This window comes from Natrix helvetica (assembly GCF_964273705.1).
Source record: "Natrix helvetica genome assembly, chromosome: Z".
Taxonomy (NCBI): domain Eukaryota; kingdom Metazoa; phylum Chordata; class Lepidosauria; order Squamata; family Natricidae; genus Natrix; species Natrix helvetica.
Window position 1 is genome coordinate 10,232,622 of NC_138554.1, and position 26,826 is coordinate 10,259,447.

General features: G+C 46.2%; 1 protein-coding gene across 1 annotated transcript in view; it reads left to right on the forward strand.

Moving 5' to 3' along the window:
* The first annotated feature begins 847 nt into the window (after positions 1–847).
* FIS1 (fission, mitochondrial 1) overlaps positions 848–26,826 on the forward strand; it is a 31,753-nt gene continuing 5,774 nt past the window's right edge. The window contains exons 1-3 of the mRNA XM_081933482.1: positions 848–1,000; positions 18,601–18,733; positions 22,203–22,279. Coding sequence (XP_081789608.1) covers positions 956–1,000; positions 18,601–18,733; positions 22,203–22,279 — 255 coding nt within the window. The 5' untranslated portion in view covers positions 848–955. The remainder of the gene's footprint in view (positions 1,001–18,600; positions 18,734–22,202; positions 22,280–26,826) is intronic.

The window sequence follows — 26,826 nt, forward strand, 5'->3', positions numbered from 1 at the left end:
ATTCCACAGCCACCATGCTTTGTAAACCAGGATTCATGGCTTACTACAGTGTTTCTCAACCGTGGCCACTTGGAGAAGCGTGGACTTCAACTCCCAGAATTCCACAGCCACCATGCTTTGTAAACCAGGATTCATGGCTTACTACAGTGTTTCTCAACCGTGGCCACTTGAAGAGGCGTGGACTTCAACTCCCAAAATTCCACAGCCACGCTTGTAAACCATGATTCATGACTTACTACAGTGTTTCTCAACCGTAGCCACTTGAAGAAGCGTAGACTTCAACTCCCAGAATTCCAGAGCCACCATGCGTTGGAAACCATGATTCATGGCTTACTACAGTGTTTCTCCACCTTGGTGACTTGAAGAAGTGTGGACTTCCAACTCCCAGTATTCCCCTCCCAGCATGGCTGACTGAGATCCACACCTCTTCAGGTGGCCAATGTTGAGAACCTTTGGTTTAGCACATTACACAATCTCAACCTACGATGGTTTATTCCCTAATTTGTGACTTAAACCTTTGCGGGAAATCCAGTCTCTATATGTCCCATCCCATAATATGTCCTTCCATCTAGCCAGCGAGAGGCAGAGACTACTTTATTTCTCCCTTGAAGTTTGCAATAACCGATTTCGATGTATTTAAGTACAATGACAATAAAGATTATACTTAATAGTCACTGTCCGAGCCGCAGAGGCTGATGGGTGCTGAAGTCCTAGCGTAAGGGAAGCTGCCTTAGTCATTAGGCGGTTGGCGGTTGGCGTTGCCATAGCAGCAAGAAAGCCGTCTCTCGACCGACTTCCGGCTTTTCCCACCGAAGTCGGCCGCGTCGCTTTAGGCTGGAAAACCCCGGAGGCTCGAATAGGCGGCGCGAAAGGCTTACCATAGAGACGAGGGGTTAGAGAGACTCTTGGTAGGGTTTCCGCTTCCGTCTCGCGGCCGCTTCCGTGTTTGGGCGTGATGGAGTCGGTCTTGAGCGAAGTGGTTGCGTCGGAGGACCTAAAAGTGAGTGACGCCTGGCCCTGAACCAGCGTGGCTGAGGGAAGTCTCCGACTTCAGGAGCGGTCTACCTTTCGTTGCTAAGATAGAAAACGAGGGGAGTAGGGGTGGTGGGGGAATGTTAGGTGTCCCTTTCCAGCCACTCTCTCCCGGGAGAAATTCTGGGCTTGGGGTCCACCAGGGCTATTTATTTAACGTATATCATAACTAGAATGGGAATTGGGATACCATAAGATAGGATAGAAGAATAACATTGAATGGAATGGAATTGGGAATGGTATAGGAATAGGATAGGATAGAATAATAGAATGGATGGAATGGGAATAGGATAGGAATAGGATGGGATAGGAATAGGATAGGATTAGGATAGAAGAATGGGATAGGAATAGGAATAGGATAGGATAGGATAAAAGAATAGAATGGAATGGGGAATGGGATAGGGATAGGATAGGATAGGATAAAAGAATAGAATGGGATGAGATGGGATGGGAATGGGATAGGGATAGCATAGGATAAAAGAATAGAATGGGATGAGATGGGATGGGATAGGGATAGGATAGGATAAAAGAATAGAATGGGATGAGATGGGATGGGAATGGGAATGGGATAGGGATAGCATAGGATAAAAGAATAGAATGGGATGAGATGGGATGGGATAGGGATAGGATAGGATAAAAGAATAGAATGGAATGAGATGGAATGGAATGGGGAATGGGATAGGAATAGGATAGGATAAAAGAATAGAATGGGATGAGATGGGATGGGATAGGGATAGGATAGGATAAAAGAATAGAATGGAATGAGATGGAATGGAATGGGGAATGGGATAGGAATAGGATAGGATAAAAGAATAGAATGGGATGAGATGGGATGGGATAGGGATAGGGATAGGATAAAAGAATAGAATGGGATGAGATGGAATGGAATGGGGAATGGGATAGGAATAGGATAGGATAGGATAAAAGAATAGAATGGGATGAGATGGGAATGGGATAGGGATAGGATAGGAGAATAGAATGTGATTGGGGATGGAATGGAATGGGATAGGATAGAAGAATAGAATGTATGGAATGGGAATGGGATAGGAATAGGATAGGATAAAAGAATAGAATGGGATGGGGATGGGATAGGGATAGGGATAGGATAGGGAATAGAATGGGATTGGGAATGGAATGGGATAGGAATAGGATAGGATAGGATAGAAGAATAGAATGAATGGAATGGGAATGGAATAGGGTGGGACAGGGATAGGATAGGATAGAAGAATGGAATGGAATGGGGAATGGGAATATAGAATATGGAATAGAATTCTTTATTGGCCAAGTGTGATTGGACACACAAGGAATTTGTCTTTGGTGCATGTGCTCTCAGTGTACATGAGAATAAAATACATTCATTAAGAATAAAAAGATACCACAGTGATAGTCAAGGTTATTAAAAAGCTATCAAATTGTACAAGGAAACAAATAAAAAACAATATAAATTGTAAGAAAAGCAAGCAACATGGTTATAGTCATAAGTGGGAAGAGATAGATACTAGGAAGGCTGAGAAGAATAATAGTAATACAATATTAGTAATACTTTGACAGTGCTGTGGGAATTAGTTGCTTAGCAGAGTGATGGCATTGGGGGGGGGGGTGGACTGTCCTAGTATCTAGGTGTTCTGGGGTGCAGTGCCCTATAGCGTCGTTTTGAGGGCAGAATTGAAACAATTGATATCCAGAATGTGATGCAAATGGGCTAGAAATATATGTTAGCATTTCTTCTACATTAATAAAGCACAATAAAATATAAATGTTTAATAGGAATTATTTTCAAAAGTTCCAGCAGGGCTATCCTTGCTCGGTTGATCATTAGACTCGACTAGATGTTCTTATGGGTGTGTCTTTGCCTAACCTTATAAGGCTTGCAAATGTCCTTTATTCCTTTCTGTTAAATACTACTACTACTACTACTACTACTACTACTACTACTACTACTACTACTTCTATTACTACTTCTATTACTACTACTACTACTTCCTCCTCCTCCTCATTTTCCTTCCATTTCGATTTACAAGTAGGCCACGTCTTACAACAGTTCATTTAGTGACCTTTCAAAGTTAAGACAGCACGGCAAAAAGTGGCGTCACCATTTTTCACACTTAACAACCCCTGCAGCGTCCCCATGGTACCATGATCAAAATTCAGGTGCTTGGCAACTGACTCATATTTAATGACAGTTGCAGTGTTACTGAGGCAATGTGGGCACACTTTGTTACCTTTGGGCAAGCAAAGTCAATGGGAAAGCGAGATTCGCTTAACAACCGTGTTAGTAATTTAATAGCGATTAACAACCGTGGGAAGAAAGGTCATAAAATGGACCAAAATTCACAACTGTCTCGCTTAGCAATGAAATTTTTGAGCTCAATTGTGGTCGTAAGCCGAGGACTACCTGTATTTCCCACTGTGTACCATTTGTGTTTGATGTGCAAGAAAGCATGGGATATATCCTAATTATATTAAGTTATATTAAGTTCTAAGTTGCTGCAGGGGTGTGATAAGAGAGAAGAAATCCGATGTGAATTGAGAGGCTGGCCCTAAACCCTTTACAACTTGTAGGAAGGACAGGATAGACATGCAGAGGCTTTCCTACTCTTAAGCATATTAATTTATTTTGTTTATTTATTCATTGGGTTTTTATCCCACCTTTTTCTTTGTAAGCAACTCCAGGTGGCAAACATACGAGATACAGGTAGTCCTCAACTTACAACAGTTTATTTAGGGACCATTCAAAATGACAACAGCACTGAAAAAAGTGACTTATTACCTTTTTTCACACTTACGACCATTTTTCACACTTACGACCTTTCCAGCATCCCTATGGTCATGTGATCAAAATTCAGACGCTTGGCAAGGGGTTCATATTTATGACAGTTGCAGTGTTCCATGGGTCACTTTTTGCTACCTTTTGAGAAGGAAAATCAATGGGGAAGCCAGTTTCACTTAACAACTGTGTTACTAACATACCAAATGCAATGGTTCACTTAACAACCCTGGCAAGAAAAGTCATAAAATGGGGCAAAACTCACTTAACAAGCATTTCACTTAGGAACATAAATGTTGGGCTCAATTGTGGTCATAACTCAAGGACTACCTGAACTAGCAACCTCTTCAGCAAAGGTCAGTGTCTTACATTTCCCTGATCAAACCTGCTCCCCCCCCCCCAGGTCGGGAACTACCGTGTTTCCCCGAAAATAAGACATGGTCTTATTTTCTTTTGACCCCCAAAATAAGCACCTGGCCTTATTTTCGGGAAGATATTATTTTTGAGGTGCAGGAGGCAGCGAGCGTGGTCACCTCATGGCTGCTGCTGTGCTGCAATGGTTTCCAGGAGGTCTTATTTTCAGGGAAACAGGGTAGAAAAAGAAAAATGCATTTTAAGCAAGTGGAGATGGACAAGGTAATCTTCCTTTTGCATCAAAATTGTCATGCTGAGGCTTGGCTAGATAAGCGTCAGTAGCAAGTCTACTTTCTAACAACTTTATATCCCCACATCATTAGAACTAAACACATCCCTCTAATGGTTGAGATTACACCATAATGTATATGCGCCAGGTATGGTGCAAAAACTATGTCCAAATTCTCTTGTCTCTTGTATTTCAGTATGGTGCAATTGAAAAGAGAGAACAATGTGCCAAAAGTATATCCCAGCTGTGTTTGGTTCCTTCAACCATCCCTGCTAGACATTTACACGCGTATTTTCTTTTTATACTTGCTTTTTTCTCAAGAAGTTGCTTGCTAACTGCTTAACTATATGAGTGAAGCTTCTGCATGATTGCCGTCTCTTTCCTACCTGTTGCAAAGGAGTTAGGGCCAAACTGCTATGTTGGATTTTTCCTCATTGACAGGACTGGGGCAACAAGTCAACTGTGATGGCGAATCAATGACCCATGTGCCAGAAGTGGCATGCAGAGCCATCTCTCTGGGCACGCCAGCCATCGCCCATTGCTCTACCGGGTTCTGGCACCTGCATTGCCCTTCTGGTTTCCCCCCAGACCCTCATAGACACATGCTCCCATTTGGGCACTTGGTGCAGAAAAGGTTCACCAACACTGACTTAGAATATGTGCCTTATTGCAGTGGCGCCCAATCTTTGTCGCTTGGTGGCCTGGCTGGACTAGCGGGGGAAGAGGGGAACCGGGCTACGCAAGCGGTGGGCCTGCCTGCACACATGCACAGCTCAACTTGCACATGTTGAGCCTGTGTGCGTGTGTCCATGCCTCTCGGCCCACCGGTCATGCAAGCCAGGCTGTGTTTACGTGTTCATCGGCCCACACTGCAAACACAAATTGAACCATGCAAAATAAATTGAAGAGCTGTAGGTCTCTTATGAGTTCATTAGCAACCAAATGAAAATAATAAATACGTGTGTCTCTATTAGGGGTCAAAAGCAGTGTCATTTAATAGTGCGCAGAAGACATTCGAAAGTCACCTGAATTTCCTCCTGCGAGGTTCGGTTTTTAAAAAAAAATCACATTAAACATCTAGTTTAATGAAAAGAAGGACTAGGGGAGACATGATAGCATTGTTCCAATATCTCAGGGGTTGCCACAAAGAAGAGGGAGTCAAACTATTCTCCAAGGCACCTGAGGAAGCAAGGCACAAGAAGCAATGGGTGGAAACTAATCAAGGAGAGAAGCAACTTAGAACTGAGGAGAAACTTCCTGACAGTTAGAACAATTAATCAGTGGAACAGAAGTTGCCTCCAGAGGTTGTGAATGCCCCAACACTGGAAGTCTTTAAGAAGATGTTGGACAGCCATTTGTCTGAAACGGTATAGGGCAGTGTTTCTCAAACTTGGCGACTTTAAGTCCTGTGGACTTCAACTCCCAGAATCCCCCAACCAGCATAGCTGGCTGGGGAATTCTGGGAGTTGAAGTCCACAGGACTTAAAGTCGCCAAGTTTGAGAAACACTGGTATAGGGTTTCTTGCCTAGGCAGGGGGTTGGACTAGAAGACCCCCAAGGTCCCTTCCAACTCTGCTATTGTATTGTATTTACATCTAAGTAACGAAAGGAAAAGTATAGGATCACTTGGCTTGGGGTCCTCCCCCCCCTTTGTTATTTAATGGATAGAAAGAAATTAACTTCGATTACAAGATAAAGTGGGAGATTTATATTCCTAGGTAGCATTTTTCAACTGTTTTGTTTTTCAAAGCTTAGTTTAAATTATCCTGTACTAGCTGAATATCCGTGCTCTGCTACGAAACTATGTGATCGGGCTTGATAAATCGACACCTACAGCTTGAAAATTAATGAGTAGTTATTATCGGCCTCTCCTCTCCCATTCTCTCCCTCAAGCTTGCCCCACAGAAGTCCTATCCTATTCTATCCCCTTCTCTCCATCAGCCTTCCCCCAGAGAAGCCTCCCCTAGCCTATCCCCTTCTCTCCCTCAGGTTTGCCCCACAAAAGCCTCCCCTATCCCATCCCCTTCTCTCCTTCAGCCTTCCCTCACAGAAGCTTCCCCTATCCTACCCTCTTCTCTCCCTCAGCCTTCCCTCACAGAAGCCTCCCCTATCCTATCCCCTTCTCTCCCTCAGCCTTCCCTCACAGAAGCTTCCCCTATACTACCCTCTTCTCTCCCTCAGCCTTCCCCCACAGAAGCCTCCCCTATCCTACCCTCTTCTCTCCCTCAGCCTTCCCTCACAGAAGCCTCCCCTATCCTATCCCCTTCTCTCCCTCAGCCTTCCCTCACAGAAGCCTCCCCTATCCTACCCTCTTCTCTCCCTCAGCCTTCCCTCACAGAAGCCTCCCCTATCCTATCCCCTTCTCTCCAGAGTTATTTTCAGTTTGGGAGGGGGAGTAGAACATTTAAGCATCAGAGTGTGTTAATAATAATAATATAAAAAATGCTAATGATCTGATGGTCATTGCGAAAAATCCTTTTTTAGCGAGCACCTAGAAGCCAAGATTTCAAGTTTGTAGGCTTTACGGGTTCTGGAGTTTTCATGATCGCGGCGTGAGTGGTTTTCGCTTTTATATATCTAGATTCAGCCATGTTTATAGCCTAATACTAGCTTTATACTTGCTCACGGGCAGCTACAGCTACAGAGTAGGCCGATGGTGCATAGAGCAAAGAGCTTTACCTGTTGAATTTGATCAGGTGAGAGCTTGGATTTTTTTAATTTAAAATGTTTAAGCAGAACAGAAAGATACTGAGATTCCAAAACCCCTGATCCTGAATGCTAAATGTTAAAAGCCTGAATGTTAAAAACTTGTTAAAAAAAAGAAAACAAAGTAGGAAGCGAGACAGTTCTAAAAGGGGGCCGCCAATTATTTTGATGATGAACTCTGCTGTATTAGCAGTCTCAGCCTAACTATAGCTCAGTATATACCAGTGATGGCTAACCTTTTTCGGTCGGAGTGCCCAAAGTGCGCACGTCCGAACCCCCGAAATGCAATTCGTGCACCCCTCTGTGCATGCGCCTTGCCCATCCATGCATGACTCCCATGCATGTGCCCCACCCAGCCACGCGAATGTGCCCGCGATCCCCACATGCATCTCATGAATGTGACCCCCCCACTGCATGTGCGCTTGATCCCCACCCCCTGTGCATGCGCGGCAGAGACTCAAAGACTAGCTGGCCGGTTGAAGGCATGCGTGGCGGAGCTGAACTGGGGTGAAGGCTCTTGTGCCATCAGAGAGGCTCTGCGTGCCACCTCTGCCATGCATGCCATAGGTTTGCCATCACAGGTATATACAACAGAAATGTTTAGCGTTAGGCTATTTTTCAGAAGAGTTTCTGGCAGCTTAATCATCTCACTACAGTCTAAGTAAAAAATGTGACAGATGCAATCATTGTGACTGGGAACTCAAGAATATGATTCTTGGTGCCTTCCAAACATTTTGTATTTCATTTACTCGTAAGGTTTATATCCCATCTTACTCCATGGAGTCAAGATGACCTGCGTACTTTCTTTTCCTCTAAATCAGGGGTCCTTAAACTTTTTAAACAGGGAGCCAATTCACAATCCCTCAGGCTGTTGGGGGGGCGGACAAGACAGGCGGGCGTGACTAAGTGGGTGTGACTGGGAGGGCGTGGCTAGGTGGTCCTGTGACTGGGTGGGCGTGGCCAATTTAGCAGCCCATTAAACAATACACACAAATTAAACTTTTAATTTGTTTTACTCCTGGGGGTGTTTTAGTTGCTTTTGTTTGCATGTTGCTCTTTTGGTTGACTTTTCTTTTTATTAGATTAGTGATGGCTAACCTTTTTTGGCTTGCATGCCAAAAGTGCGGGGAGCGCAGGGGGGGTCGTGTATGGGCGTGCCACACCCATAATGCTATGCGCGTGACCCACAGCGCTCATACACGCGCTCCCCCTGCTTTTGGTGAGCTTTTTTCGCCTCCCCCCCCCCCAGGCTCCAGAGACTTTCTAGGAGTCTGGGAAGGGCGAAAACAGCCTCCCCCACCCCCTTGAGGCCCTCCGGAGGCTTCAGGAGCTTCCCTGAAGCCTCCAGAGATGAAAAAAAAGGCCCTACGAGCAAACCGGAAGTCACTTCTGAAGCCTGCGGAGGGAGAAAAACAGTCCTACGGACAAACCATAAGTCACTTCTGAAGGCTCCTGAAGGCTCTGGAGGGCGAAAAACGGCCTCAAAAGAAGGCCAAAGTCAGCATGAGCGTTGGAGTTGACAGGGCAATGCCTCGTGTGCCCTAACAAATGGCTTCGCAGTTGTTTAGGAGTCTATGGTCCACTTCAGGAAACTCAGTTTTGCAGCAATTCATCTCAGCCCCAAGGAGCTCACAATCAACAAGTCTCTCTCTTTCTCTCTCTTTCTCTCTCTCTCTCTCTCTCTCTATATATATATATATATTCTGGAAATAGCGGAGGTGAAAAATGGCTTGTTTTTTGGGCTCCTGGGGCGTCTGTGCACCCCATTTTTCATCTCCTCCCCTCCAGAATGTCTTTGCAGGCCAAAATTGTTGGCCTTACCTTTCAGTTCCAGCCTGTGGGGCTCGCAAAGGTAAGTCCAGCACTTGGCTGAAGGGTGGGGTGGGCGGGGCGATGTAGGCGGGGCAGCCTTGAGGTCCTGTGTGGTCCAGATTAATGGTTTTGGGGGGCCGCCTGCAGCCCATGGGCCATAGTTTGAGGACCCATGCTCTTAAGTTTTCCCAACAACAACCCTGTGATATAGTGTGAGGTCGGAGAATGTAACAGATAAGTTACCTGTTAAGTTCTCATGACAGATTTTTCCTGAGTTTGAATCCGAGTTGCCAGTGCCAGGCCAAAACCTTTACTACTGGCTTTTCAGTTGAGGTTGTACAGCTCCAGCTATTTGGCAGATTGAGAGCCAATTTTGCTTAGTTCAGGGGTGTCAGACAAGCCCGCGGGTCGAATTTGGCCTGCGATGTCGTCGGATCCGGCCTGTGAGGCTGTCCTGGATAATGTAAGGGGCTGGCCCGCATCACCGTGGCTTGGTCTACTTGTGTCTCTTCTGCCCGGTCTACCCAGTGTGAAGAGGAAATATTGGGCCAGCATGGCTTCAGCCCTGTCTACCGTGTTTCCCCGAAAATAAGACAGGGTCTTACTTTCTTATGACCCCTAAAACATGGCCTTGGCCTTATTATTGGGAGGAAGCTTATTGTTTTGGGGGTGAAGGAGGCAGCAAGCGTGGTCACCTCATGGCTGTTGTGTTGCGGTGCCGCAACGGCGCAACACAGCCATTCGCCCCTGAGGCTGTGCCTGCGTCCTCTCGTCCCCGTGCCAGGCTCTTCAGGAGCCCACTCACAAGAATGCAGCCACCCAGCATCCCCCATCTCCAGCCGGGCAGACCCCTACTCACCGACCAGCAGTATCCCGAAGGCACCGAGCCACGGGAGCCAGGGAGAATAGGCGCTTGCGCGTCTTGGTGCCTTCAGGATATCACTGGGTTGGTGAGTGGTGCTTTGCCTGGCTGGAGTGGGGGTTGTGCGAGTGCCTATTCCACGCCTCCCTCCACTCGTGTGTCTCCCAGCTTCACCATGACCTGGGCCGCTGCCATCCTACTACTGAGGATGGCTTTTTCTGTGGCTTCCAAACCCCCGAAGTCTGCTGTCGAGTCTTCCGGGAGCCGAGGCAGAGAGTCTTCCAGCACTGGCTGCTCTGGGAATGCACTTCCTGCTCTATGGTTGTGGCCCAGCTGCCGGAAGACTTTCTGTCCCAGCTCCCGGAAGACTCGGCAGCATCCTCAGTGCTGGGATGGCGGTAGTGGTGGCCCTGGCCCTGCAGTGAGACCTGGCCCAGATCGTGCGGAGGCTAGGAGGTGCGTGAGTGTGGGGCGGAACAGCCACTTGAACAACCCCCCCTTCAGCCAGGCAGAGCGCCATTCACCGACCCAATAGTATCCTGAAGGCGTCAAGTGCGCGAGTGCCTGTTCCCCCCTGGCTCCCGGGACTTGGCGCCTTCGGGATACCGCTGGGTCGGTGAGTGGCGCTCTGCCAGACCAGAGGGAGGGTTGTCCAATGGGGTTATTTTGGGGGGAGGGCTTATATTTTTGCTCACCCCAAAAATCTGGCATGGTCTTATTTTCAGGATATGTCATATTTTCGGGGAAAATACAGTACCCAGTTCGAAGAGGAAACATGCCAGCAGTTTGGGGAGTGGTGTCAAGCTGGCCACACACCCCAGTCGCCCATGGTGAATGAGTGGCATCAAGCTCGCCATGCCCACCCAATTGGCCACGCCCACCTAAGCACGCCCACCGAGTCTCCTGAGGTCAACCTGATGCAGCCCTCAATGAAATTGAGTTTGACATCCCTGATCTAGTAATTAAGATACCAGGCTAGAAACCAGGAGATTGTGAGTTCTAGTCCCACCTTAGGTATGAAAGCTGGCTGGGCAACTTTGGGCCAATCACACACGCTCAGCCCAACGCACCTCACAGAATAGTTGTGAGGAAAATGGAAGGAATAGCTATGTTTCCCTCTTGAGTTAAAGTAATAAAAACCTAATACATTATTGTGGCAACTGTCCAGAACACCTGCAGGTTGTTAATTGCTTAATTGCTCCTAAATTCGTTTTGGCTCTGTGTATTACATTTCCATCGCATATTTACGGTGAATTTGCTCAGCAGAATTATATTCACTAACCCAATTGTAGGCTGCTTAGATTGCTGTGCAAGATTTAACTTCAGTCTTCAGGTAGGCCTGGATCGCGAATTTGAAAAACAACCTGAGAAGAAGCCATGGAAACCACAAACTTGTACATAAAGTCCATGCATTAAGTGTTGTGGTCTGCCAGTGGCCAGGAGAGCTGGTGGCAGGTTAAGACAATGAGGAGCTTGGGGAGGAACATGGGCCAGTCCTGGAGTCTGGGAAAGGCTCTGATGAGGGCTCTGCGTCGGAGGCAGAGATGAGGCCAGGGCCGTCTGACAGTTATCAGCTGCCTTCGGAGTCAGAGTTCAGTGGGGCAGAAGAACAGCTGGAGCCTGTTCCCGATTTGCACATGTGCAGAGCTGCCAGGAGAAGGGAACAGCTAAGGAACAGGGGTCGACTCGAGAGTAAAGCCACAGGTGGCCGGTGAATGGCACTTCCCACAGGGAATAAAGAGGAGCGAAAGGGGAGTGGAGTTTGCAGGAGGCAATTAGTTCGTTTAATTGGTTCGTGACTCTCCAAGACTCCTTACCAAGGAGAGCCTTGCGTTTTTGAAGATATCGGCCTGGCAGCTCTCCAAGCCAGATAAGGTCTGTGGTTGTAAATTGAAAGGCTTTGCTGGATGTGAATGAGAGGAATTGTTAGTAACTTAATAAAAAGGGGTTTTGTCTCTTATTTTAAAAGAAAATGCCCTTTTGATGAGAAGGGCCGCTGTTGTTGCTTTTGGACTCCCAAGGGCAACATTGTGTAGTCCCAGAGGCAGCCGACTGCCAATTTTTCGATAGGAAGTCCCACGGGCTTCTTTCGATCCGAGAAGCAATGTACAATCAAAGGTTTATTTTGGCTTCCCTTCGCGTTTCCAGATCTTGAAGTGACGGTGTTAAACAAGATTGTTTAAACAGGTTCCCATTTCCATTAAAAAAAAAAAAAACACCCATGAATGAAAGGGGTGCTTTAGAGGGCAAAGGACATTTTGAGTAGGTATTTATTTTTATTTTTTTTAGCAAACACGGGTTTTTCAAGCAGGACGGGAAAACGTCACGCCTTGTCTTTGGCCATCTCGGTGATCTCTTCACTTAAAAGATCACTCTGTTCTCCTCAACCCAGTCCAAGTTCTCTGCCTGAGGGCTTTTAAAACTCACTTTTAAAAGGAGACCTTGGTCGAAAATAGAATAGAATAGAATTCTTTATTGGCCAAGTGTGATTGGACACACAAGGAATTTGTCTTTGGTGCATAAGCTCTCGGTGTACATGAGGAGAATAAAAATACATTCATCAAGAATGAAAAGATACAACACTTAGCGATAGTTAAGGTCACTAATAAGCTATCAAATCATATAAATGCAAACAGTATAAATTGAAAGATACAAGCAACATAGTTATAGTCATAGGTAGGGTGATAGATACTAGGAAGGGAAGAAAAGAATAATAGTAATAGTCTTAGTAAATTATTTGACAGTGTTGCGGGAATTACTTGTTAAGCAGAGTGATGGCATTCAGGGAAAACTCTCCTTGGGTCTAGTTCAGTGTTTCCTAATCTTTTTTTGGCCAAGCCCCACCTAAAATCCTGATACTCCCCCCCCCCCCCCATGTGACATATAATTCTTACTTTACTCAAAAAGTGTACTCTACACACACTGAGGGATCCTAAAAGGACATGAACTTGATTTAAACAAGGTTCAAATTGCCCCCATTAAAAATCAAATTGCGCCCCCTGTGGGGTGTGGTCGCCACGTTGGGAACCACTGGTCCGGTGTTCAGTACCCTATAGCGTCATTTTGAGGGCAGAGGTTGAAACAATTGATGTCCAGGATGCGAGGGGTCTGTAGATATTTTCACAGCCCTCTTTTTGACTCGTGCAGTATACAGGTCCTCAATGGAAGGCAGGTAGGAAGTCATTGTTTTTTCCGCCGTTCTAATTATCCATTCAAGTCTGTGTCTTGTCTTGTTGGGTTGCAGAGCCAAACCAGACAGTTATGGAGGTGCAGATGACAGACTCAATAACTCCTCTGTAGAACAGAATCAGCAGCTCTTTGGGCAGTCTGAGCTTCCTGAGTTGGCGCAGAAAGAACATGCTTTCTTGTGCTTTTTTGATGACGCTTTAGGTGGTAAGTGTCCACTTTAAGTCTTGAGATATGATAGAACCTAGAAACTTGAAAGTCTCCAGTGTTGATGCTTCGTTGACTAGTATTGTAAGAGATGGTAGTACAGGAAGGTTTCTGCTAAAGCCCATCATCATTTCTATGGTTTTGAGTGTGTTCAGTTCCAAGTTGTTCTGGCTGCTAAGTTGTTCAAGCTCCCGTCTGTACGCAGATTCACCATTGTCTCGAATGAGACCAGTTACTGTTGTATCATCTGCAAACTTCAGTGTTTTAACAGAGGGAACTTTTGAGATGCAGTCATTGGTGCATACAGGGAAGAGAAGTGAAGAGAGCACACAGCCCTGGGGGGCTCCTGTGCTAATTGTACAGGTATCTGATGTGATTTTGCACTAGCTTCACTAGCTGCTTCCTGTCTGTCAGGAAGCTGCTGATCCATTTACAAGGGTGGTCAGGTATAGCTAGCTGATTTAGTTTAGTTAAAAAGAATGCAGCTGATCATTTCTTCCCACAGATGAGATCAAAAAGACATGATGGAGACTGGGGTGAAAAAAAAAAAATCCCTCCGATTCTTGTTTATGGCGGCAGCTGTCGTCCGCTTGTACGGGCCCGTTGTAGGCCTGACCACCTCAGACAGACAAACAAAAAACCCCATTGTTGTGGTGCCTGGCAGCAGAGTCACACACAAACACACACTGTGGTGCCTGGCTGTGCCTTTGTCTTTGCAGTTTTCCCATAATCTTTCATAATCTGGCCTTCTAAAGAGCAGTCAGGGTTGATCTCCTCTAGGACTGACCGGTTTTATTGCCTTGCAGTCCAAGGGACTCGCAGGAGTCTTCACCACCACCATAGTTCAAAGGCCTCCATTCTTTGGCACTCAGCCTTCCTTATGGTCCAACTTTCACAGCCATACGTTGCAACTGGGAAAACCATAGCCTTGACTATACGCACATTTGTTGGTAGGGTGATGTCTCTGCTTTTTAGTATGCAGTCTAGATTTGCCATAGCTTTCCTCCCCAGGAGCAAGCGTCTTTTAATTTCTTGGCTGCAGTACCCATCTACTGTGATCTTGGAGCCCAGGAAAATATAATCTGTCACTACCTCCATTTCTTTTACCTCCATCTATTGGCCAGTAATTGAGAGGCCTAAATGCCATGATCTTCGTTTCCTTAATGTTGAGTTTCAAGCCAACGTTTGCTCTCTCCTTCTTCACCCGCATCAAGAGACTCTTTAGCTCCTCTTCACTTGCTGCCATTAGAGTGGTATCATCTACAGATACCAACAAGATACAAAAAGGATTTAGAACAGCACGGATTTCGAAATGAACAACAAGAATTGTACAAAATAGTAACAGGAACAGAAGGAAAAAATGATTACAAAAACCTACAATTGTCTTTTAAAATTCAAAATGGAGGAGGAAACCGTGAAGGAAACAATGAAAATTTGGGCTAAAAACTTCGGGTACAATATTGAATTGGAGCATTGGGAAAAATTATGGGGGGGGGATTATAAATTGACAATGTCAGCATCCTAAAAGGAAAACTTCTACAAAATATTTTATAGGTGGCATTTATCCCCGGCGAGATTGACCAAAATGTTCCCAAATAGATCTCCAAAGCGTTGGAAATGTAACCACCAACAGTGGACTTTTTATCATATGTGGTGGATGTGTCCGAAAGCCAAAGAATTCTGGACAAAAATTCAAAAATGGTTAGAAGAAATAATAGAAGAAAAAAATTGACATGAAGCCTGAACTGTTTCTTCTAGGAATAATTTAAAAAACACATTAGTAAGCATATCCTAATATATAGTGCTTCATATAATTACAGCTGCCAGAATCTCATTTGCCCAAATTTGGAAACAAAAAAACATTCCCTCAAATGCAGAAATCATAAAAAAGATGCTAGAATGTGTGGAAATGAACAAACTAAGGATGGAACTAAGAGATAGCGAGGAAACAGTAGTACAAGATAAATAGGTGGCATAACTGGTTTGAAAGATCAGTGCATAAGGAACACATAGTAAACACAATGAAAAGAGATGACATGTACTTAGAAAGCAATAGAGATGGAAATATTGTACATAGGTGTATAAATTGTGAAAATGAGAAAGTATGAAACAAAGAGGAATATGTATAATACAATGGAAAATGGAAAACCTGAATCAGAAAAAAGAAATATCGATAACAGAAAGCTGTAAAAGTGTCATTGTGATTTTAATGTTTGGAAAATGTCAAATAAAAACACTAAAAAAAAAGTGTGGTATCATCTGCATATCTTAAGTAAAACAGTAAAAAAACAGTAAAAAAAACCCAGGGGAGTGAGAAATTGTGATTAGCTGGAAGCATCTCTCCAAAGTTATTTGCTGACAGTGAAAACTGCCTTCTCTTACATAGAGAGGGACCGCTTGGTTTCCCCCCCCCCCACTTTATTTCTCCCCCATCATTTTATTTATCACATTTATTTGGGGGAGCCGTTCAGATCGCGAAATGAGGAAATTGCAGCTTTTTTTCTTCTCCAGTAGAGGGCACAAAGACCCTGCGATTATCCTGCATAGGCTCTATATAGAGCAGTGTTTCTCAACCTTGGCGAGTTTAAGACGAGTGGACTTCAACTCCCAGAATTCCCCAGCCAGCCGGCTGGGGAATTCTGGGAGTTGAAGTCCATTCGTCTTAAACTCGCCAAGGTTGAGAAACACTGATATAGAGTAAGGATCTCCAACCTTGGCCACTTTAAGACTTGAACTCCCAGAATTCCCCAGTCGTCATGAATTCTGGGAGTTGAAGTCCACAAGTCTTAAAGTGGTCAAACATTGGAGAATCCTGATAGAGACTGAATGAAAAACAAGGCAAAGTTCAGGGGGTGAAGGGCCACTTTTTAATTTTTTACAGGTAGTCCTCAAGTGACGACCACGACTGAGCCTAAAATTTCTGTTGCTGAGTGAAACCTATGTCCAGTGAGTTTTGCCCCATTTTACGCCCTTTCCTTGCCACAGTGAAGTGAATCACTGCCATTCTTTAAGTTGGTCACACGGTCGTTAAGTGAATCTGGCTTCCCCATTGACTTTGCTTGCCAGGAGCCCTCAAACGGTGATCAGATAGCCCTAGGACACGCCCAACCGTCATAAATATGAGTCACTTGGAAAGTGTCTGAATTTTGATTGCGTGACCATGGGGAAGTGTGAAAAAACAGTCCTAAGTCGCTTTTTTCAGTGCTGTCGTAACTTTGAATGGTCAAGTTGTAAGTCAAAGACTACCTATATACCGCCGATAAAATATTTTTTCCAATAGGTTTATTTTTCCAGTAGGTTTATTACCCTTCATTTTGATAAATGATTTTTTTCCCAATAGATTTCTTACCCTTCATGACTTATTGTATTTTTCGGAGTATAAGACGCTCCGAAGTATAAGACGCACCTAGCTTTTGGGGAGGAAAACAAGGGGGGGGGGGAGAAATCTGCCTCTGCCTCCCAGCAATTTGCCTCCTTGTACCAAATAGTAAACAGTACAGACGATATACCCTGTTTGTAGTGTTATATTTCAGACTATACTTGTACAGATGCTGTTAAAATTGATGTGACTTTCTAGAAGTATACGTTATTCTCTGCTTTTTAAAAGAAGATACAATAGCACTGGGCCTCTTCAGATCAACCATTTATTTTAAAAAGTTTCTTCATTTTGTTAAGTTGTCTAGAACAATAATAAAGCAGTCTTTAAAAACATAAGTCTAATAATTTGAACATTCTATAGGCATTTAGAGTTATTGACTTACCTCCTTGCAGCAAACAGCCTGTTCCAGTTTAGCCTGATTAGCACAAGAAAAAAAGCATCTGCCTCTTCCCCCAGCAATTTGCCCCCTTGCAGCAAACAGCCCATTTCAACACTGGCATCCTGATGATCAGCCGCTTCAGGTTGCAGGAATTGCCATAGCCTATCGCTGCCTCCGCAAGCCCCATTTTCCCCGTTTGCTGCAAGGAGGTAAATTGCCGGGAGGCAGAGGCCAAAGGGTGTGGGCCCGTGGGTGGTCGGGCTACACTCGGTGTATAGCACCCAAATTTTCACCCTTTTTAAGGGGGGGAGTGGATCTTATACTCTGAAAAATACGGTAATTCTCATCCAGCTGCAAAAACACAAATCAAATAGAAATTAGTCTGGGCGTTCAACACTTTCAACTTGAAATGGTCCCCAAATGAACTGTTATAGTCTACTTAGCAAGGTTCTAGTTGCGCAGAGTTTCACTGGATGGCATTTCCTGAAGTTCCCTCTAGCCCCCCACCCCCATTGTTGAATATGATGGGTTTACTTAACAGATCACAGCTAAAGTGGTGCGGTGGCCTTGAGGTGGAGTTCTCCCCTCACAATCAGGAGGCTGTGAGTTTGATTCTAGGTGGGAGCATGTATTTCCCTCTTTGGGCACAAGGACAATACATCTGCTGAACAAAGCTCCGCATTGGCGACAGGGAAGAGCATCCGGCCAGTAAACATTCAGTTTCATTCAGTTGCCCAAATTCCACATCCGCAAGGGATTATGGGGGTCATTAAACGAAGAAGAAGAAGATTAACAAGATCATGCTAAGAATATTGTGATATACCATATTTTTCAGAGTATAAGACGCACCCTTTTCCCTCAAAAAAGAGGCTGAAAATCTGGGTGTGTCTTATACACTGAATACAGCATTTTTTGCCTCCTGAAACTCCGCCTCTTTCCCAAAATGGCTGTGCATAGCTTTTAGAAGGCTTTCAGAGTGCTCCTGGGGGTTGGGGAGGGCAGAAATGAGCAAAAAATGGCCCTTTTTTTACCCCCCCCCCAGCAGCACTCTATAAGCTTCCTAAAGACTATCCATGCCCCTTTTTGTCAAAGTTTTTGTGAAAAACAGAAGTTTTTTGCTTGTGTCCCCCCCCCCCCTCCGAAGCACTCTACAAGCCTCCCAAGGGCTATTCATGCCCCTTTTTTGGAAGAAAAAAAAACACGGGCCTGTTCTTGCGAGGTCTGCAGAGTGCAAAAAAAAAAATTCCTCTTCAAAGCCTTGCTGCGTCTTATACTCCAGTACATCTTATGCTCCGAAAAATACGGTATATGGTACATATTCTTATATCTGCTGAACAAAGCTGTGCATTGGTGACAGGAAAGGCATCCAACCAGTAAAGAAGGTAATGACTTACAAATCACAGCTAGAAGGGATCGTGTTGCAGAAGGCTCTCGTACAAAGCAAGGAGAGATCTTGCTCTGATAAGGACAGTGAACACATTATTATATAATTATTGTATAAGGAAACTTCCTATGCGTGTGTAGAATAGATGGTTTTGGGACAACGATGGCTGCTGGCAATTGTAAGTTTGTGGGTGGACTTCCTTACTGTCCACCAAGCCTTTTTTTTTTCTTTTCTGTTCTCCAGAGATTTGAGAAGAAGTTCAACTCTGAGCAAAGTTCGGGCAACCTCACCAAAGGGACACAGTTTGAGTACGCGTGGTGCTTGGTCCGCAGCAAATACAATGAGGACATCAAAAAGGGCATTGTCCTTTTGGAAGGTGAGCTTTTGCCCAGCTGCAAAAGGGGCAGCCTTGATCCGCCTTACGAAACCCTTTCTTAAGAATAAATCCCTGTATTTCCTTTCATCCTCTGAATAATGTTGTCTTTCAATATGCCTTATGGATATGGCAGGGGATTGAAAGGGAGAAGGCCAGTTTTGGGTGAGAAAAACTGATCCAGTCTTCAGTATAGACATTCTCACTAATCTTTCACACGTGACGCACTTTAGTGCAGTGGGTAGAGAGCTTAAGTGATTTTTTTCACTCTCTTAACTCATGGGTCCTCAAACTACGGCCCATGGGCTGCGTGCGGCCCGCCGAAGCCATTAATCCAGCCCTCATGGGACCACCAGGCTGCCCCACCCACATTGCCCCCGCCCACAACACGCCCACCCATCCTTCGGCTGAGCACAGGAATTACCTTTGCGAGCCTTGCAGGCTGGAACTGAAAGCTAAGGCCAACAATTTTGCCCTGCAGAGACATTCTGAAGCAGGGAAGGTGAAAAACGGGGTGCACAAATGCCCCAGGAGGCCAAAAAACGGGTGAAATCGGCCTGTTTTTGGCCCAAAACCGAGCTATTTTTGCCTGTTTTTGGCCTGCAGAATGCTTCTGGAGGTAGCTGTGTGTGTGTGAAAAATGGGGTGCACAGACGGCCCAGGAGGCCAAAAAACGGCTGAAAATAGCCCATTTTTGGCAAAATACCTAGCAGTTTTTGCCTGTTTTTGGCTTGCAGAATGCTTCTGGAGGGCTGTGTGTGTGTGTGTGTGTGTGTGAGAGAGAGAAACATGGGGCACACAGATGGCCCAGTGGGTCAAAAATCTGGTGAAAACAGCCCGTTTTTCACCTCCCCTGCCTCCAGAAGAGAGAGAGAGAGAAAGAGAGAAAGAAAGGGAGAGAAAGGAAGAAAGAGAGAGAGACACAGAGATTTCGCAAGCTCCTTGGGGCTGAGAAGAACTCCTAAACAACTGAAAAAAACGATCTACTAAGAAGAAAAGGCAATCAAAAGAGCATCATGCAAACAAAAGCAAACAAAACACCCCCAGGAGCAAAACAAATTAAAGTTTAATTTGTGTGCATTGTTCAATGTACTGTTAAATTGCCCACACCCACCCAGTCACATGACCACCTAGTCACGCCCGCCCAGCCGGTCCGGTCCCCCAACAGTCTGAGGGACCGTGAATTGGCCACCTGTTTAAAAAGCTTGAGGACCCCTGCTCTAACTGAAGTGACCATGTTAATTTTGGGACTATGTAAAGGTGAGTTCGATCCTAGGTAGAGGCAGATATTTCTCTCTCTGGGCCCAATGAGAATATAGCTGCTTGGGAGAAGAACCTTTTTCTTCCCCCAGTAGAGGGCGCAAAGACCCTAAGATCATGACAATACATTGGCGACAGGATGAGCATCCGGCCAGTAAACACTCAACTCTATTCGGTTGCCCAGACTCCACCCCACAAAGGGTTATGGGGGTCATTAAAAGAAGATACTATAGGTGGCCCTCAATTTACGACAGTTTGTTTAGTGACCGACCAAAGTTACGACGTCTTAAAAAAAGTGGCTTGTGACCATTTTTCACACACATAACCATTGCAGCATCCCCATGGCCAGGTTTATTTACATTTTGGCTTTGAGGATTCGAGTGGGGAGGAGGAGTGAGGAGAGAGGATGGGATCCACACGAGTGAGGGACATGTGGTCCCACTGCTCCCACAAACGAAGCTTCACATGTGTGCTTGTCTGTTGCCCGCACAAGTGGAATTGTGTACAGGGGTGTGCTCGCTCATTGCTTCTGTGGTCCAGTTCCAAACGTGCCATGGCCCTTTACCACCCTGGGGGTTGGGGACCCCCAGAGTAAAGGCGCTTGTCATTTAACAGCCATCCGAAATGATGCATTATCTCCCTTTCCGTCTTCCTTCCCCCAGCACAGGGGTCGGCAAACTTAAACATTCAGAGCCATTTGGACCTGTTTCCCACAGAAAAGAAAACACCGGGAGCAGTGGCGGGTTCCTGCTAGTTCTAACACCAGTAGGGGTTTTGTTTCTAAAGGGTTAGAGGTGCAACGGTCTTGTAACTTGACAGCTTTAAGACTTGCACTCTTCAATGCCAGAGTTCATGAGCCAACATGACTGGAGGAGGAATTCTGGGAGTTGAAGTCCACAAGTCTTAAAGCTGTCAAGTTTGAATACCCCGGGGGTGGGGGTTTCTAAAGAGTTAGGGATGCAAGGGTCTTGTAACTTGATAGATTTAGGACTTGCACGTTTCAATGCCAGAGTTCCTGAGCCAACATGACTAGAGGAATTCTGGGAGTTGAAGTCCACAAGTCTTAAAGCTGTCAAGTTCGAACACTACTAGGGTTTTTTTTTCTAAAGGGTTAGAGATGCAAGGGTCTTGTAACTTGACAGCCTTAAGACGTGCGTGCTTCAAATGCCAGAGTTTCTGAGCCAACATTTTGGTTGCTAAGCAAGAGCGTTGTTAAGTGAGTTTCACCATATTTTACAAGTTGGCCACGCCCACCCAATCACATGGCTGGCAAGCCACTCCCACATGATCACATGGCTGGCAAGCCACTCCCACCCAATCACATGGCCAGCAAGCCACTCTCACAAAACAGGCCACACCTACAGAAGAGGTTCTAAAAAAATTTGAAACTCACCACTGACCGGGAGCTACAAAGGTCCTAACCGGAAGCTCCCTGTTCAATTCTGGAGCTGACAGGAAGTTCAGTTCCCCCGCTATAGAGTCTCCTCCTAGCGTGGCGTACTTTTTCCTCTACCTGTCATAACCGAAAGCCCTATCAATTGTGGAGACAACTGGAAAACCCTCCCCTTGCCATAGAGTCTTCTCCTGGCGCACTGTGCTTCTCCCCCCCCACCATCGGAAGCTCCTCTCAAAATTGTGGCGCCAACCGGTGACGGATCCGCAGCAGAGGGAGGAAAGAGCCACATGCGGCTCCAGAGCCACAGTTTGCTGACCCCTACCCCAGTAGAACAATGCTCTTGAACCTGGAGGCTCAATTTGAGTGATCCCTGTGTGCGAGGTCTGTGTGTATCTTATATTCCTCAAGGATTCAGCTCTGCTGTTGGAAAAACGGGAGGCAAAGATTCCTCTTTCTTCATATGACGTTTCATTTCATCGTACAGGCGGGTAGCTTTTGACTTAAAGTTACAATGGCACTTTTTTTAAAAAGTGACTTATGACCCTTTTTTAAAGAACTACCGTTGCAGCATCCCCTTGGTTACGCGGTCAAAATTTTGGACCCTTGGCAACTGGTTCATATTTATGACGGTTGCCGCATCCCACTGCCACGGTTGTTAAGCGTGAAAAATGGCCAAAGGTCACTTTTTTCAGTACCGTTTTAACTCTCAAATAGTCACCCACTGAACTGTTGAGAGTCGAGGACTTTCCTGTATTAGAAACTCACCTGCATCCATTTTCTTCCCTTTGCCTTTCATTTCTTTTATTTATTTTTTAGAACTGTTGGCCAAAGGGAGCAAAGAAGAACAACGGGACTACGTGTTCTACCTCGCGGTCGCCAATTACCGGCTAAAGGTGAGCTGGTGGATAGCCCCCTCGATTTCCCTTGCTCGCCACTATTTCTGGATTTGCCGGAGTTTCGTTTCTACCATATTTTCCGGCGTATAAGACGACTTTTTAACCCCCCCCCAAAATATTTCAAAAATCGGGGGTCATCTTACAAGCCGGGTATAAGAAAGGCCATACCAAAAAACAGAAACAAAATAAAAAGCAACGCCGGCAAGCAAAAAGCCACACCGCCACCAGGGCAGCCGCGGGCCTTTCATTCAATAACCTCGGCGCTCCTCGCCTGGCTACGTGGATGGATGAGGGCTGCGAGGGCTTAGTAAGGTCTGGCTGGCGGCCTGGAGGATGAAGGCACTGAGCTCAAACTACGGTAGCCCGGCAGCGCAGAGGCCTTCAGCCGGCTCGCGTGCGCCTGAAAGCAGAGAGTCATCTTATACTTCCAGTTGCCTTATACGCCGGAAAATACGGTAGATCCAGTTGTGCTGAACCTCAGTCGGTTGACATTAGACTGAAATCAGGGCAGTTTGGGATTACAAGCCAGCAGAAATCACATGTTGTGGCCTGCCAGCAGAGTCAGACAGTGAGGAGTTTGGGGAGGAGCATGGGCTAGTCCTGGAGGCTCGGATGAAGGCTCTGTGTCAGAGGCAGAGAAGGGGCCGAGGCCGGCTGACAGTGATCAGGTGCCTCTGTAGCTAGACAGCAGTGAGGCAGAGGAACAATTAGAGCGGTGATGGCTAATCTTTTTGTCATCATGTGCCGAAAGCGTGTGCGCCCCCGCGCCCCACACATGCACGTGTGACCCCCCTCATGCCCCATTTTGGCTGCCTCCCTGCAGCCAACTGGGAGCAAAACAGGCCACGGGGGGAGTATTGCCACCCACGCTCCCCCCTGCCCCCTGCATGCACGCACAACCCCCTGCGCATCTCCCACATGCGCCCCGCCCCCCACGCATGCACGGCAGAAACCCAAAACCCATTATCTGGCCAGTGAGAGGCCCGTGCGCATGCACAGTGGAGCTGAGCTGGAGCAATGCCTCGTGTGCCCGCGGAGAGCGCCACAGGTTCACCATCACCGAGCTAGAGCCTGTTCCCAGTGTGCGCATGCGCAGAGCTGCCAGAAAAAAAGAACAACTCAGAAATCAGGGTAGACTTGGGAGTAAAGTCACAGGTGGAAGGTGTTTGGCCCCTCCCATAGGAAATAAAGGAGGAGCAAAAGGGGAGTGGGCTTTTGCAGGAAACAATTCGTTCCTTCGGTCGTTTCTGTTTGTGACCATAAGAGATTCTGGGCCAAGTGTTGCCTTGCTCTGCGTTTGGAAACTAGTTCTCTGGCAGCTCGCCAAGCGAGATGAGTTTCGTGTTGATAAACATTCCTCTGAAAAACTTTTTGACAAGCCTGGCTGATTGTGAATGAAAGGAATTCACAGTCGTGTAAATAAAGGAGGTTTTGACAGGACCGAGACTTCTGCTTCATGCTTGTTAAGGAAGCCTAAGTCAGAACTCTGGAGGAAGTAGCTTCTTGAGTGAGAAGTGAAATGTCTTCAAAGGAAAAAAAAACCCAGAAGGAAATCTACTTGCCTTTTGAGGGGTGGGGAAAGCCGCTTTGGAATAGAAGTGGCAATAGCTTTTACTCTTATATAGTGCTTCACAGTTCTCTCTAAGCCAGGGGTGTCAAACACAATTTGACAGCCGCATCAGGGCTGGGGTTGATCTCGGGGGGGGGGGGGGGCAGGCATGGACGACTGGGTGAGTGTGGCCAACTGGTTGGGCGTGGCCAGCTTGACTCCACTTCCCAAACTACTGGCATGTTTCCTCTTCGCACTGGGTAGACCAGGCCGAAGCCACCTAGAGTAGACCGGGCCAAAGCCATCCTAGCCTGATGTTTCCTCTTCGTGTTGGATAGACTGGGCCGAAGCCGCATGGGGTAGATTGGGCTGAAGCGATGCAGGCCGGCCCCTTACATTTTCTAGGATGGCCCCGCAGCCCGGATCTGACCACATTGTGATTGACAGCCGTGCTCTAAGCAGTTTACAGAGTCAGTGTATTGCATCCCAACAGTCTCATTTTACCGACCTTGGAAAGCTGAGTCAATCTTGAGGCGGTCAGGATCGACCTCCTAGCAGTGGGCAGAGTTAGCCTGCAATATTGCATTTTTAACCGTTTTGCCACACGGCTCAATGATGCTTGGCTGACCACATCCTTACCTCTCTTTTCAAATCCTCTCTATGATTTGGACTCCCTCAAACTGTCCGTGTTGACCGAAGGGGTCATTAGATTGTGATTAGCTGGCATACACTTTGTTCTTCACTTCCCATCTCTTTTATCCCAGTAAGATAGGATAGAAGCAAATTGCTGCGGAGCTGGCAGCAGATTCGGGGACAGTGAGGAGGTTGGGGAGGAACATGGGCCGGTTGTGGAGTCTAGGGAAGGCTCTGATGAGGGCTCTGCGTCGGAGGCAGAGAGGGGGCCAGAGCCGTATGCCAGTTATCAGCTGCCTTCGGAGTCGAACATCAGTGAGGCTGACGAACAGCTGGAGCCTGTTCCCAGTTTGCGCATGCGCAGAATTACTGGACGAAAGGAACGGCTAAAGAACAGGGGACGACTTGGGAGTAAGGCCACAGGTGGACGATGAATGGCCCCTCCCAGAGGAAATAAAATTGTAGCGGAGTGGTGTTGGCAGGAGACAATTCGCTTAATTGTTTCGTGACTCTTCAAGACTCCTTGCCAGGTTTTGCAGATATCGGCCTGGCAGCTCTCCAAGTCAGATAAGGTCTGTGATTGTAAATCCTCCCTTGAAAGACTTTGCTGGGGGTGAATGAGCAGAATTCCCAGTCAATAAATAAAAGTTTTTTTTTGTCGGGACAAGGAGTTTCCTTCATGCTCTTGGGAATCCTCGATCAGAACAGTAATCCAGGTGAGGAAACAGATTCTATAAAATTTATTGGAACCCATTTTTTAAATTGATACAAGCTAATTGTCTTCAGACAAAGCTGGCTCCCTCGGTCGAGAAACGGAGATGGGCATGGCGCCTTAGAGACAGACATGACTGGCAGGGAAAGCTTTCCCTTTTTAAAATAACAGGTAGTCCTTGACTTACAACACCTTGTTTAGTGGCCGTTCAAAGTTAACAGCGGCACTGGGAAAAAAATTGAGTTACGAGTTTTTTTTATAGTGTCCCCATGTGGTCTCCTTTGACGACCTTCTGACATGCAAAATCAATGGGGAAGCCAGATTCCCCTTAGCAGCTGAGTTACTAACTTAATCCACTGAAGTGATCCACTTAACAATGGTGGCAAGGAAGGTCATAAAATCGGGCAGAGCTCACTGAGCAAATGTCTCGCTCAGCAGCAGCAGAAACGTTGGGGCTCAATTGTGGTCGTTAAGTCGAGGACCACCTGTAACAGGTGGCATTTCCACTCGCTCTTTTTTATACCAAAGAGGGTTAAACTAGAGACAGTTTTAAGCGTCTTTCTGATATTTTCTTCCTGTCCTGGGATTACATTGTGTTTTGGGAACTGCCGCCAGGTACTTTCTCTGAGTTATTTCTGTCATTTTAAACAACGGCAAACGGACTGGTTGATCCAGGACAGGATTGACTGCCTTTTAGCATTTAGGCAAATGCCTCCAGGGAAAAGCCAACATAGAGTTTGAATTATAAGTGACTGGCTTAGGAACTGTTTGCATTTGGAAAGGTTTCGGTGAGGCAGAAAAGGAAACATTTTATAGATTTACAGATTAACAGAGTTGGAAGGGACCTTGTAGGTCATCTAGTCTAACCCCTTTCCTGTTCTGACCTAGGCTTCCCAAGAGCCTGAAGCAAACTCCTTCTCCCGACACAAACCCCTTTTATTAATTTGCTGTAAATTCTCATTCACCTCCAGCAAAGTCTTTCAAGATTTACAGTCACAGACCTTCTCTGGCTTGGAGAGCTGACAGGCCGATATCTGCCAAACTTGGCCAGGAGTCTCGGAGAGTCACGAACCAATGAAGCGAACAAATTGTCTCCTGCAAACTCCACTCCCCTTTTGCTCCTTTTTTATTTCCTCTGGGAGGGGACATTCATCGTCCACCTGTGGCCTTACTCCCAAGTCAACCCCTGTTCTTTAGCTATTCCCTTCGTCTAGCAATTTTGTGCATGCGCACACTGGGAACAGTCTCCAGCTGTTTGTCTGCCTCATTGATGTCTGACTCCGAAGGCAGCTGACAACTGGCATATGGCTCTGGCCCCCCATCTGCCTCTTTCTTCGGCATTTGAAAATACCGTATTTTCGGAGTGTAAGATGCACCTTTTTCCCCCAAAAAAAGAGGCTGAAAATTTAGGTGCGTCTTATACACTGAATACAGCATTTTTTGCCTCCCTTCACCAAAAGGGCCGTGAATAGCCTCTAGGAGGCTTCCAGGGTGCTCCTGGGTACTGGGGAGGGCAGAAATGAGCGAAAAACGGCTTGCTTTTTGTTCAATTTTGACCACCAGCCCCCAGGAGCACTCTAAAAGCCTCCTAAAAGCTATGCATGCCCTTTAAAAAAAGAAAAAGAAACGAGCCCGTTTTTGGGAGGTCTG